Consider the following 13,568-nt stretch of genomic DNA (forward strand, 5'->3'; position numbering starts at 1 on the left):
TGTCCCCAACGAAATGAAGAGTTGTTAGTAACAAAGTATGGCAATATATCATCACAGAAAAGCCTGATCAACTTTTCGCGTGTGGTATATGGCCTATGGAGTTGTTGGCAACATTGATCGCGCCCCGATGGTTAGAGTGTGGTAGCAATCCTGGGCTGCTTAATAGGTGTTGGAAGGGTGGAGGGTTAGCCGCTGGTACACCCTGTATACATACCTAACTATTACCTAGAGAGCATACCAGTACCGTGATCCGACCTTGCATTAGATGTACTAGGGGTGCGGAGGGTTAGCCGCTGGTACACCCTGTATACATACACCGCTAGAGCAACGGATGTAGGTGTTAGATTCGGACCACACTTTAGCTGTTGTAATTTGATCAATGCATCTGATTTACCGAACATGTGGAGGATTAGCCGCTGGTACACCTTGTATACATACATGAATGGTGGGTTGGATGTAGAGATTAGATTCGACTTGCCCCTTTTTGGCTGCGATGATTGAATGTTTAGTTGTGATGTTACCTTGTACTACATGATTGACTTTGATGATATTGTTTAAATTGGATTGTGATAATTGAATTGCCTGCGGTAATGAATACATAAATGTATAGAATTCTAGAAAACTAACACGAGTGTATTGAGAGTGCGTAAATGACGTCACGAACGACTATTTCCTCATTCTAACGCCGAACACGTCTTTTCCTAATATAGGAAAAATGGTGCGAACGAGGGCGAACCCGAATGATGAGGCTCAAGGAGAACAGGGAGGCCGTGGTAATCCAAGAGGCGGTCGAGGAGGAAATCAAGGAAGAGGCCGTGGGAGGGGCCGTGGTGGCCGTGGTGGTCGAGGAGGTGCTGCGGGTCATGTTGAGATCCCCGACATAGCTACTATCTTTGCTGAGTAGTTGACCGCTTCCATGCCAACTATTGTGGCACAAGTCACTGCTGCCATGGGTAGACCTCAGGACCGGCCTCAGGGAGGAGCACCAGAAGCTGTACAAGAACCAGTGGCGGTTGAACCAGAGGGAGCTAATCCAGAGCAGGTAGTTCATGAACAAGAGGATTACGACCCAAAGGTTGAGTTTGTTGGAGATGGTGTGTATGTTGGTCCGAGACCAAGGAGGGTTGCTCGAGTTCATGTTGATAATGATGATGAGACAGTGAAGGGGTGTACTTATAGAGAATTTCGCCATTGTGGAATACAAGACTATGATGGAAAGGGCGGTGCTGTGAAGTTCATTCAGTGGTTGGAGAAAATGGAGTATGTGATTGATATGAGTGAGTGTGCGCCACATCAGAGGGTCAAGTATGTAGTTGGGTCCCTCACTGATAAAGCCTTGACTTGGTGGAACACTCAATTGCAAGCTAGAGGAAGGACGACTGCTGTAGCTATGCCATGGGAAGATGTTGAAGAAGTTTTGTTCGGAAGTGGAAGTTAGTAGGTTGGAAAGAGAATTCGGAGAACTCAAGATGACTGGAGCTGAGCACGCCAAGTACACTAGTCGATTTGAAGAACTGTCCAGGCTTGTCCCGCATCTAGTGACACCGGACTCCAAGGGTATCCAGAAGTACATCTCGGGCTTGATTCCTCAGATTAGACTGACTATGGTAGGGACAACTCTTGCTACTATGAATGAAGCAGTGTTGAGATCAGAGGCTATTACTGACGAGTTGGTTCAAAGTGGAGTCTTAAGTAAGTCAAGTGAGAAAAGGAAAGATTGGGGGGAGACCAGCAAATGGAGGGGTGACAAGAAGGATAAGAGGGCCAAGACGGGGAAAGTGTATGCCGCGACTGAGATGGTTCAGAAGGGTTATGTGGGCCCGCACCCCCTATGTGGCAAGTGTAATCTGCATCATTTGCCAAAATCACCATGTAAGACTTGTTTCAACTGTCAGAGGTTTGGTCATCTTGCTAGAGATTGTAGAGCACCACGAGTACAAGCAGCCCCACTGAATGTTGCACCGTTGAATGCCATCCCACCTAATGCCAGAAATCTTCAAGGTAACCGAGGAAGTTGTTATGAATGTGGGAGAACTGACCACTACCGTAACACATGCCCCCGACTTAACCGACAGCCAGCCCCAGGAACAGTGAACCGTAACCAGCTACAGATTACCGGTCCACCTCAACCAAGAGCAAACCAAGGTCAGCAAGCCAGAGGTCGAGTCTTTGCCCTAAATTCTGTGGAAGCTGCAAATGATCCCAACGTCGTCACTGGTACATTTCTTCTGAACGATCATGTTGCTACTGTGTTATTCGATTCTGGAGCCGACTATAGCTTTATGTCCACTAACTTTCTGGGTATCTTAAATGCGCCAACCTGTTACTTGCATGCTTGTTACGAGATTGAGGTAGCTAGTGGTAAACTAGCTAGGCTAGACAGGGTAGTGCCTAAGTGTGTACTTACTTTAGAGGGCTACTCGTTCTATATTGATCTGATTCCTTTCGGAATGGGTAGTTTTGACGTTATCGTTGGGATGGATTGGTTGTCCCGTGTGGATGCATCCATCGTATGCCGCGCTAAAATCCTTAGGATACATATGAGCGACGGTCATGTGTTAGAAATTCATGGCGAACGAACAGAAACTATTGGCCGACACCTTAAGAGTGCTACCGATAAGGTAGCCAAGATTACTGACATTCCTATCGTATGTGACTTTCCCGATGTTTTTCCCGATGATGTAGTGGGATTACCCCTACCTAGACAAGTCGACTTTCGCATTAATCTAGTACCTGACGCTATGCCAATAGCGAAAACACCGTACCATTTGGCTCCTTCCGAATTGCAAGAATTAGCAACACAATTGCAAGAATTACAAGATAAGGGATTCATTCGACCGAGTTCTTCGCCTTGGGGTGCACCGATATTATTTGTTAAAAAGAAGGATGGGTCGTTTCATATGTGCGTTGATTACCGCGAGCTGAACAAATTAACCGTTAAGAACCGTTATCCTTTGCCACGTATTGATGATTTGTTCGATCAGTTTCAAGGCACCAAGTACTTCTCTAAGATCGATCTTCGTTCGGGCTATCATCAGTTAAGAGTACGCGAAGAGGACATACCAAAGACGGCCTTCAGCACAAGATATGGGCATTTTGAGTTTTTGGTAATGCCATTTGGATTGACAAATGCGCCTGCTGTTTTCATGGATCTCATGAACCGCGTATGTAAGCCGTACCTAGATGATTTCATCATTGTATTCATCGACGACATCCTTATATACTCAAAGACTAAGAAAGAGCACGAAGTGCATCTGAGACAAGCCTTGGAGCTTCTAAGAACTGAAAAGTTGTATGGAAAATTCTCAAAATCTGAATTTTGGTTGGAAGAGGTGAAGTTTTTGGGTCATGTAGTTAACAAGGATGGGATAAAGGTTGATCCCAACAAAATAGAAGCGGTGGAGAAATGGAGAAGGCCGGAGACACCGACAGAGATCAGACAGTTCCTTGGATTAACAGGATACTATCGACGGTTCATAGAAAACTTCTCAAGGATCGCACAACCCCTAACGTTGTTGACACACAAGGATAGGAGTTTTGTTTAGGGCGAGAAACAAGAAGAAGCATTTAGACTACTGAAGGAGAAGTTATGTAACGCGCCGATTTTAAGTCTTCCAGACGGATCTGATGACTTTATCGTTTATTGTGACGCATCGGGTCAAGGCTTAGGATGTGTACTGATGCAGAGAGGCAAGGTTATTGCGTATGCATCCCGACAGTTGAAGATCCACGAGAAGAATTATACGACTCACGATTTGGAGTTAGGAGCTATTGATTTCGCGCTGAAGTTTTGGAGACACTACCTGTATGGGACGAAGAGTGTGATATACACAGATCATAAGAGCCTTCAACACATCTTTAATCAAAAAGATCTTAATATGCGCCAAAGACGATGGTTGGAGCTGTTTAGCGATTATGACTGCGAAATCCGTTATCATCCCGGGGTGGCAAACATGGTAGCTGACGCCTTAAGTAGGAAGGAAAGAGTTAGACCAAGACGAGTCAGAGCTATGAGCATTACTGTGCACAACAGTCTGAAGGATAGAGTGATTGGAGCACAAGTAGAAGCCAACAAGAAAGAAAACATTGATAAAGAAGGTCTGGGAGGTATGATAAAGCAATTTACTCAAAGAGAAGATGGAGGGTTGTATTTTTGTGACCGATTGTGGATACCAATATGTGGGGGACTGAGGGAGCTGATAATGGACGAAGCACATCAAGCAAGATATTCTATTCATCCCGGGATAGATAAGATGTACCAAGACTTGCGAGACCTATTTTGGTGGCCGGGAATGAAGAACGATGTGGCGGCCTATGTGAGCAAGTGTCTAACATGTCTGAAGGTTAAGGCAGAACATAAGAAACCAGGAGGACTACTGACGCAGCCAGAGCTTCCCTCGTGGAAGTGGGAAAAGATTACCATGGACTTTGTCACGAAGTTACCCAGAACAAGTAGTGGTAAGGACGCAATATGGGTGGTAGTAGATCAACTAACCATGTCTCTTATATCTATTTTATGTTTACTTAAAATAACTATAATACCATTTCTCTCCCTTCAAATCTAACCAATCATTTTTTTTCTCTCTCCTTCATAAATCATTTTACTCTTCTTTATTCAAAATCTTTTATCTCAAAAATAGTACATCGATAAATTATAAAAATTATATGAGTGTTTTTAAAATTTCATGCTCTTTCATTAGAGTGGTCATTTGTAAGTCCACCTAACAAGATGTACACGAGATCAAGATATAACAAGATATATAAGGTTAGACAATAATAATCACAAGTTATATCAAGTAACCCGACTGACAAGTAAATCGAAACTAGATAGGACTAGTTAGAATTACGATCCAGATAATGGATAAGAGTAATAAAGTATAATTGCTTGAAACTATATAAGTTACTAAATATAATCAAGTATTATGGCAATGAGTCGAGATGTACTTTTCAATGTATTTCATTTATTGTTTATAAACAAAATACAAGGGTTGTTGCGGAACAAAGATAATCACACTTGTGAAAGTATCTAAACAACCCAGAAATACAAATGATCTATGTAACGAAGAATTACTCGTAAGAATACTTAGAGTAATATCACACGTTGCAATTGCCAAAGTTCCAAGCTATATTGCAAGTGTGAGAAGTCTTATATTTATAGGCAAACATGTCCTGATGACATGGCAATATGCCGTACTAAATATGGTTGGATGGATTCGTGGGACAAATCCATAACATGCTTGTTTAAGGTAAAGTATGTAAGTTTCTTGATGTGACTTGACATACTTTATTCCCAACCTTTTTGCTAAAACTTTCCCAATCCCAGGTTGATAGTAATTAACCGGGTAAAGGTAGTTAAAGCTGCAAAAAGACTTTTCTCGTAATCAGTGAAAAAGTGTTGTAAGTACTTTTTCACTGAGCCTCTTTAGATTCAACTTCAGGTAAGATCTTCTCTGAGCTCTGCTTCTGAGATGATCTTCTTCCTCAGTCTTCAGTCTTTGACTTCCGTCTGAACGTCTTTAGTGTTGGTTGATTCTGAATCTGAAGTGAAGCTTCAGTGAGCTATATTCTGAATGACTTCAGAATCCTGAGCAAGCTTTCTTTACTGAGCTTCAACTATTTTGAACAAACTATACTTAGTCGATTTTCGACCTAACATCATTCGATATAATTTCGACGAACTTTAAATTCGAGGGCGGAACCCGTACGGCTAAGGGCGGAGCCCGTCAAGTAAATCACCCATCACCGCCACCGCCACCATTACATCACCACCCCGCCATCACCTCCATCACTGCCGCAACGCACGGGTACCGTTCTCGTATACTTAAAAGTTAAAGACGTTATAACATTTAATCAATATTTCATATTATATATTATATTTATTGTAAGACTTATTTACAAATAGTAATGTATATCCATGAACATATATATTAAACATATATACCTTTACGAGTTTATGACAATCACGACATATATTATTAATATCTAATTATTCAACCCGTGCTAGACATATATTAAGCATTTCTTTTATATAAACACAATTGCATCATCAAATCTTGATATGGCATTAATAGTCGAAGATGTAAAACACTTTCTTCAATAGTATTACATTTTTTTAACTTTGATTATAATTAAATTTTTTGAATTTAAGTTTACCAGTTTGTTTTTCATTTGCTTTTACATTTGAATTCATAATATTCTTGGAATTTACATATACATAAATTTTATTTTGAATATATTGTAAACGATTAGTATATTTAAACAACTTTACGCAAATTATCATAATGTGTATTGAACTTTAATCTTGTATATATTGTATGCAATGAACTTTAAATCCAAGTTATTGTACAAGCTAAAACATATTTGATTTTGATTGTTCATACAAAACTAAACACTAAAAAAGAATACTTCTAATCACGTCGCATATCGAAAAAAATTCTAAAATTGATTCGTCCACAATGGCTTCAAAAAATTTTCAATCATTTAACAATAAGCGAATATTCTAATATTCTATTTTGTCCATCTTTTAAAATAACCAATCTTTTAAAATAAATTTAAAATATTATATGTTGTATTATATTTATTGCCTTTTAATTTACATATTAAAAGTGATATATATATATATAATTTCATATAACTTATAGTATAATTATATTTTGTATATCATATTACTTTTATAATATTTTTATTTAAAAATTGAAGCAATGAACTTCTAAAAAGTTGACGTAGCTGGTTTATACAAAGATATTTGAAAAAAGATTATTAGTACATAATACCATTTTCTTTCTTAACATGTAATTTAGTTAAGTTTAACATGGTTTAATTATTTTTGGGAAATGACATCATTAGAAAATTAATGGTTAGATCATCATTGGACTAAACCATCTAAGGGGTCTTATTTTTTCATTTTAAAATTTAGGTGGCTCTTTTATATTTATTGGTAGATGTTACATATATTTATAAGCTTTTGTTAACCGAAGGTGAGTTTTCCCCTAGGTTTCGGGTTTGAGTCTTGGGTTTCTCATCTCAAAATATTTTTCATGGGGAGGGGGTTGGAGGTCCAGAGATTTGTTGGTTAAAATTGTCCCCAGCACGTCTGAATCGAAGCTAACTTTACATAAAAAAAAAGAAGAAAATTTTCAATAAAAATCTAGCATTGCTTGTAAGGGTAGCCGCGTGACGCGATGATATAACAACGGTAGTGATACTAGCGGTCATGGGTGATGGTGTCGTACAGAGGTAGCAACGGTAGTAGCAATGTAATGAGGCGGCAGAGACGATAGTGACGAATGATGATGGTGCACAATGGTAGCTATGACGGTGGCATAAGTGGCGACGACGATTGATGTGCCATATTTTATACAATTTCCCACGTGACTTTATGACCAATTATTCGTACTTTTTATAGCTTTCTATCCAACTTTCGATGCTTTGAGGTAGTGTTAAGTGTTTTCAGGTTGGAAAATGATTATACGATGGAATTGGTTGATTTTGATAATTTATGGAAGAAACGGGAGAAGGATTCAGACGAAATCGAGTGAAAGACGAAGAAAACAGAATATGGAGTGTATAACGCCCGTTACTATTGTAACGGCCGTCATGTAGAAAAGTTGGAGAATTCTTGTAACGGGCTTGTAACAGTCGTTAGGGTTGCTTAAAAAAAATCCCTTGTAATGGGTGTTACACTCAAAATCCCTTGTGACGTGTGTTACACTTGTAAGAGGCGTTACGCGGGTATTTAGTATATAAACTCGATTAGGGTTCTGCATTATGATGACTTTTGCTAGGGATTTTCTTAGCACACTCTTTGTTTTAGTATTCTTAAAGCAAACAAGCTATTAGGGTTTTCATCTTTTTAGCCTTGGATCAGAATCATTATTGCTACCGGATTTTCTTCAATTCATTGGTATAATATGATTTCTTCCATTATTGTTTGTTTTATTTATTTTAATATGAGTAGCTAAATACTTATTCATCCGTCTTGATGGAGTGATACAATATGTAAGATTGCACTATTTTAATAATTCAAAGTTGATTTCAATTATCGTTGTGTCGAGATCTTGATGATTTAGTTCCTTATTAATTATTATTTGATATTGGTGGCATATGTGTTCTTCGTTAGTAGTACTAGTTGAATACGTGTGTGATTTTCTATTAATTGTTTGTCTATAAATAGTTATCACTAATTCATGATATAATAGTGAATGTCATTTAATAAAAGGAGTTATTTTGTCAACGTGTTGAATAACGTGTGATGGTACCACGTTATCTTGACACAGGTACAATTGTTAATTTGATAATCAAATAAAGTAGTTGGTTAGGGAAATTTTTTTAAGCATTGGCGGTACCGGCTTTTACAATGGAACGGATTAATTAAGTGATTTAAATGATTTTATAAACATTGGTGGTACTAGTTTGTGTTTTTGTTTTGTCACGATTATCTTTATCAACTTAACTTAACTTGAACTTCATTAATGTGCAATCCGAATATGTTGTTGAGCGAGATCAAGACATATGACTTTTAAATCTCTTTTGTCATAAAAAGAAATTCTCTTTTCGATTAATCCTTAGGGATTACTAACTGATTCTACTAACTTTTGCAACGTGGCAACTCGGCTATAAAAACCACCTTTTAATCAGAATTACTTTATTATAACAATTGCTTTCAAAGTCCTTGTGATGGACCTCGGATTTACCGGTTTACTATACTGCATACGAACGGGTACACTGTCTGTAAGTGTGTTGTAGTCAGTTTTCTAGAAGATCGTGTTTTATAAATTTTATTACTCAATTAAACACATCAACGATCGGTGGTGGTGGTGGTAGTGGTGGTTGGTGGCGATGGTGGTGTTTAACGGTTGTGACGGTGACGACGAGTAGTGTGTTCCAAAAATAACTTATGATATAAATTAATGTTGTAGAAAAATTATATCCTTAATCTATATTTTAAGTTTCAACATTTACTTTCCCAAAATGTCCCATTTATATATTCTATGAGTATGTTTGGCAAAAGTAGTTGGAGCTAGGAGCTGGGGTTAAAATTAAGGGTTGGAGCTGAGGCTGGAGCTTGCTGAGTTGCTGGAGCTTCAATCTAGGGTTGTAAAATTAAAGCTTTTATCTATATACTTATGTTTGGTAAACAAGCTTTAAGATGTGGCTAAAAAACATATAATTACCTTAATGGCCTTGTAATTTATTATAGAAATACATAAAATGAACAAGAGCTTGGTCCCTCACAATTCTTGACTTACGAAATTAGTAGTGCTTTTGAGCTTTCTTTATTATCCTTTTTTATTTAACAAAAGCAAAAATAATGAAATTATTTCAGTTCTAAGCGTAAATCATCACATAAAGCAATGTATTATAGGTTGTGCAATTTCCATATGTAAGACATCAAATAATATGCACCAGGATGATTACATATTGCACAATAACTTTTTGCATCTTAGACACTTAGTAGCAACATACATCAACTTAGGGATACAAAGAGCTAAGACTATCTAAAACATACATACATACATACACATTAATGTCTTTGTAATATGTAACATTACATAAGTTAAAGAAAAAGTAGGATAATATGCTCGTAATAATTTATCGAGCACGTGCATTCCATATTAAAGTTGCGATATCATTACGTATTTGCTTCATCACATTCGATGTTCCTTCAAAAGATTCTCCGTTGTTTGTGTAATGACCACGAACATCATGAAGTTCATCTTGCGGTATGAAATTCGGGTGTTGCTCTAATCTCGTAAACAACATATCATCTTTAGAATTATTACGAATGTAGTTATGCAAAGCAAATGTTGCAATAATAACATCAATTTGAGTTTTCACACTAAATTGTGGCATTCCTTGGAGTATTTTCCATCGTTTCTTCAAGACTCCAAATGATCTTTTAATACAACTTCCAAGAGATGAATGAGAACGATTGAAAGCTTCTTGCATGTTATTTGGGGGTTCATTTTCAAATTGAGATAGATGGTATCTTGTCTTGGAATATGAAACCAAATAACCTTGTCTAAATGGATACCTCTTATCAACCAAATAATATCTACCTATTAAATAATAAAGAAAAATATATGCGGGTTGTAACATACCAAAATAATCATGGTAAAATGGTAAAATGATATAGTAAGACGTAGTTACCTTTGGTAGGGTTTGGAAAGTTCATTGAAGGCGTGTTGATAGCATGAAGAAAAACACGTGTGTCATGAGCGGATTCTTCCCATCCAACTGATACAAAGGTAAAACACATGTCGAAATCACAAGTTGCCATTACATTAAAAGTAGGCACGCCCTTTCTACCTATGTAAGGGATTTGTTTACTCTCGGGTATACATGCTTGGATATGTGTACCATCAATACTTCCGATGCAATCCTACAAGTAATGTAAAGTTATTAATTGACATATAAACTTTGTTAATGCAAAGTTATTAATTGACATATAAACTTTGTTAATGCAAACTTAATAGATAATTGGTTACTGTAAGTTTGAAATTTCATTTTTATACTACTTAATAATGTGTTAACAATGTATTACATTGAAACTAAAAATAGCACAGTTAGTGCAAAAGTTGTAGAGCTTCATGCTTTAGATATACTTAAAAAAATAAGTAGATCATCTGATCGCTAGAATGGATCATTTGAAAGCAACACAGTAAAACTAAAAATAAGTAACATATTACCCTTTAATATGTTAACCAATATAGTACGACATTTCTAATCTAATAAAAAACTGGAAAATAAATAGCTCATTACCTTAAAATATGGATATTTGAGGCGGTATAGACTGAAAAGTCGAATCCTTTGGCTTTATTACATCATGTGTTAGACCATTGAAACATTTTCCTCTAGCTATTATCACCTCTAAAACCTCATGAAATACTCTACTAATAGTCTCCCCCGACCTTTGAAAACGCTCACCAGCATCCCTATTCGATTTACCTAACGCAAGTGTATATAAGAATACCCCTAACTTTTCAATGCCTGGCATTTTATCACTTGACTTCAATCCATATTTTGATACTAGTTTATCACATAATTTCATAAATACATCTAATGCATTTAAACAGATCGAATAGGGTGACAGTTCAAAATTTCCTTTATCCAAAGTTCACCTGTTTGTAAAGATGTCATGCATGGCTCATTGTGCATATACTTATAAAAATACCAAGCTGCTATCGCTCTTTTAGTTCGTGAAACCGTTAGCAAATATAAACAACAAAGTCTTTTTCTTTTCCTTCTTCTTTCGATATCCATGGTATCATATGCACCTATAACCTTTCACAATTTATTAAAACATCAAAGAATTAAATCATATCCCATAATTTAATTAAACGCAAAGACTTGAAAAATATAAAAGAGAAACACAATCGATTTACTACAAATTCACTGAATCAAAATAAAACACTTAAGTCAAAATACAATAAAGATTCAAATGAAGTTCACATAACTACATGCATAAACCATACTCTAATTTTGCTAAATGACAAAGGACATAAAATAGACTTCAGTTTTCATATTTATATTGTAACCATTGCAGCCTACTAGCATCATCAGAAAGACTCATAAAAATTTCTCTTTTTAACGCATCTTCAAGTAAGCTAATTTCAAAACACCATAACTCATCTTTTGTCATTAACCCGTTGTTTACCATGTCGTCAATGACACTTATAGTTGCACCAACAGTAAAAGTACTAGGTTGATTCACATGAGCAGCTTGATCATTGACACTAGGAGCTTGATTAACTTTACAAATATCCGATGTAAGTATCTCTAGAATTTTTTCTTCTGTAGTTTCTTGTTTAGTCATATATTCTTTAAACTTGACAGCTCCCGATGACTCTCTCAATTTGCGTTTCATTTTAGCATGTTTGGATTTACCATTCACTTTGCTAGACTTGTGAGGCTCTTTAGACTCCCCTGCATGATTTGGGTAACTTATAGAATCGTGTTCCGTCTCACTTAAGAAAAACGGGAAGAATCCTTCTTGTTGTTATTCTAGATAATCTAAACGAGAGACATGATTATTGTGTACTCCATCAATAATTTCATCATTATCGGTCGCTATATCATCATCTTCAACATTCGTAAAGGGCACCTGATTTGTAGTGCTAGGGTCTACAGAAGGAGCAACACAATTTTCCCCATTGGCAACTACATCCCCATATAGTTGATTCCATGCTTCCTGTACTTCAACAAAAGGTTGCTTTTTTGAAAACCTTTTATAATGAGAATTTTCCTACATAATACAAAACACTAAGTATCATTTAAAAAGTTTGTATTATATTTAAATATGTCAAAAAAAACCCATTAAAATTATCTTAATTTTATTTTTCTACCACTCACTTGAACCAACGATTTTTTTCGAACTTTCATCCCGTCCTAGACCAGTTTCACTATGCTTTAATGACTTCCAAAGCTTGTAGTCTTGTCTCATGCCATTATACTTGTTCTTTAATGCTTTGTCACTTCGAAACTTGTGCTTAGTAATTTTTTCAAATTGTGGCTGAAGTTCGGTCCATTTAAAATAGGCAGTTCGACCATTCTTTTCAAGGTAGTTATTTAAGAAAGAATACAAAGTAATGACAAGTATGTCCGTCCAAGTGAAATCGTTGTCTGTTTTTGATGCATCATTGTTTGGGTCCATTTATAAAGATCATATCAATTAAACAAGGCAAAAACGACAACAAGAGCGAAACAAACAAATGATGAACATCTTTATAATGGATTAAATAGCATCAATACTAGTTTCGTCAGCCATACAGAAGTGTTACTTAACCTAAATAAGTTACTTTTTCAACTAATATTCACAATGAATTAAAAAAATATAAGAATCGGATCTCCACATCTAATTAAATGAAGCCATAGTTAATACATAACCATATAAAAAGCATTATAATATACATAATTAACATGCCAACGAAATCGTTTTTTAATCTCAAGTATATTGCGCTACAACTTAGCATACTAATCAAGGCTATTTTTTATTAAAAATAAAAAGCCATTGAACGTATGGTAAAACATACATATTGCTACTTATCAAGGCTTATATCTATGAGAATTCTATATATTACATATGAAATAATAAATATAAGGTTCACATAGATATAGCAAGCAACTCAGATATGAGAAGGGTATGTACGTACTGTGGACTAGACAACACACAACTTCAGAGAGATTAATTTTTTAAGAAGAAATATGTATGGAATAGTTTATTTATAGAACATGCATAAAAACTGGGTATTGGGAGAAGAACGTGGCAAGTGGTTGAGGCTATTTGGGTATTTAATTGATTAGGGGATGGTTTTTTTTTTCAATGCTCCTTGGATAGGAATTTTTTTTAAGCTCCTTGGGGATTTTTGTTCAAAATAAAAAGCCCAAACCCTTTACATCCAAACAAGGTTGACAACCATTGTTGGAGTTTTTTTTTTCAAAGCTCAATCTTTAGCCCTTAAAAAACCAATAAAATCCCCTTACCAAACATACCCTATATTTACCTAAAATAACTATATTACTCTTTCTCTCTCTTCAAATCTCAACCATTTTTTCTTTCTCCTCCATAA

The 13,568-nt window shown here is 36.2% G+C and overlaps 2 protein-coding genes across 2 annotated transcripts; one reads left to right on the forward strand and one right to left on the reverse strand.

The window, feature by feature from the left end:
- The first annotated feature begins 1,469 nt into the window (after window positions 1-1,469).
- LOC122610129 lies at window positions 1,470-3,545 on the forward strand. Its single transcript, XM_043783124.1, has one exon. The coding sequence runs from the start codon at window positions 1,470-1,472 to the stop codon at window positions 3,543-3,545; it is 2,076 nt and encodes a 691-aa protein (XP_043639059.1).
- Window positions 3,546-9,591: 6,046 nt separating this feature from the next.
- LOC122610130 lies at window positions 9,592-11,866 on the reverse strand. Its single transcript, XM_043783125.1, has 4 exons — window positions 11,551-11,866; window positions 10,868-11,028; window positions 10,150-10,381; window positions 9,592-10,058 (listed from the first exon to the last, which is right to left on the reverse strand). The coding sequence occupies exons 1-4, from the start codon at window positions 11,864-11,866 to the stop codon at window positions 9,592-9,594; spliced, it is 1,176 nt and encodes a 391-aa protein (XP_043639060.1).
- Window positions 11,867-13,568: the final 1,702 nt, after the last annotated feature.

This window comes from Erigeron canadensis, chromosome 8 (genome assembly GCF_010389155.1).
Source record: "Erigeron canadensis isolate Cc75 chromosome 8, C_canadensis_v1, whole genome shotgun sequence".
NCBI classification, from domain to species: Eukaryota; Viridiplantae; Streptophyta; class Magnoliopsida; order Asterales; family Asteraceae; genus Erigeron; species Erigeron canadensis.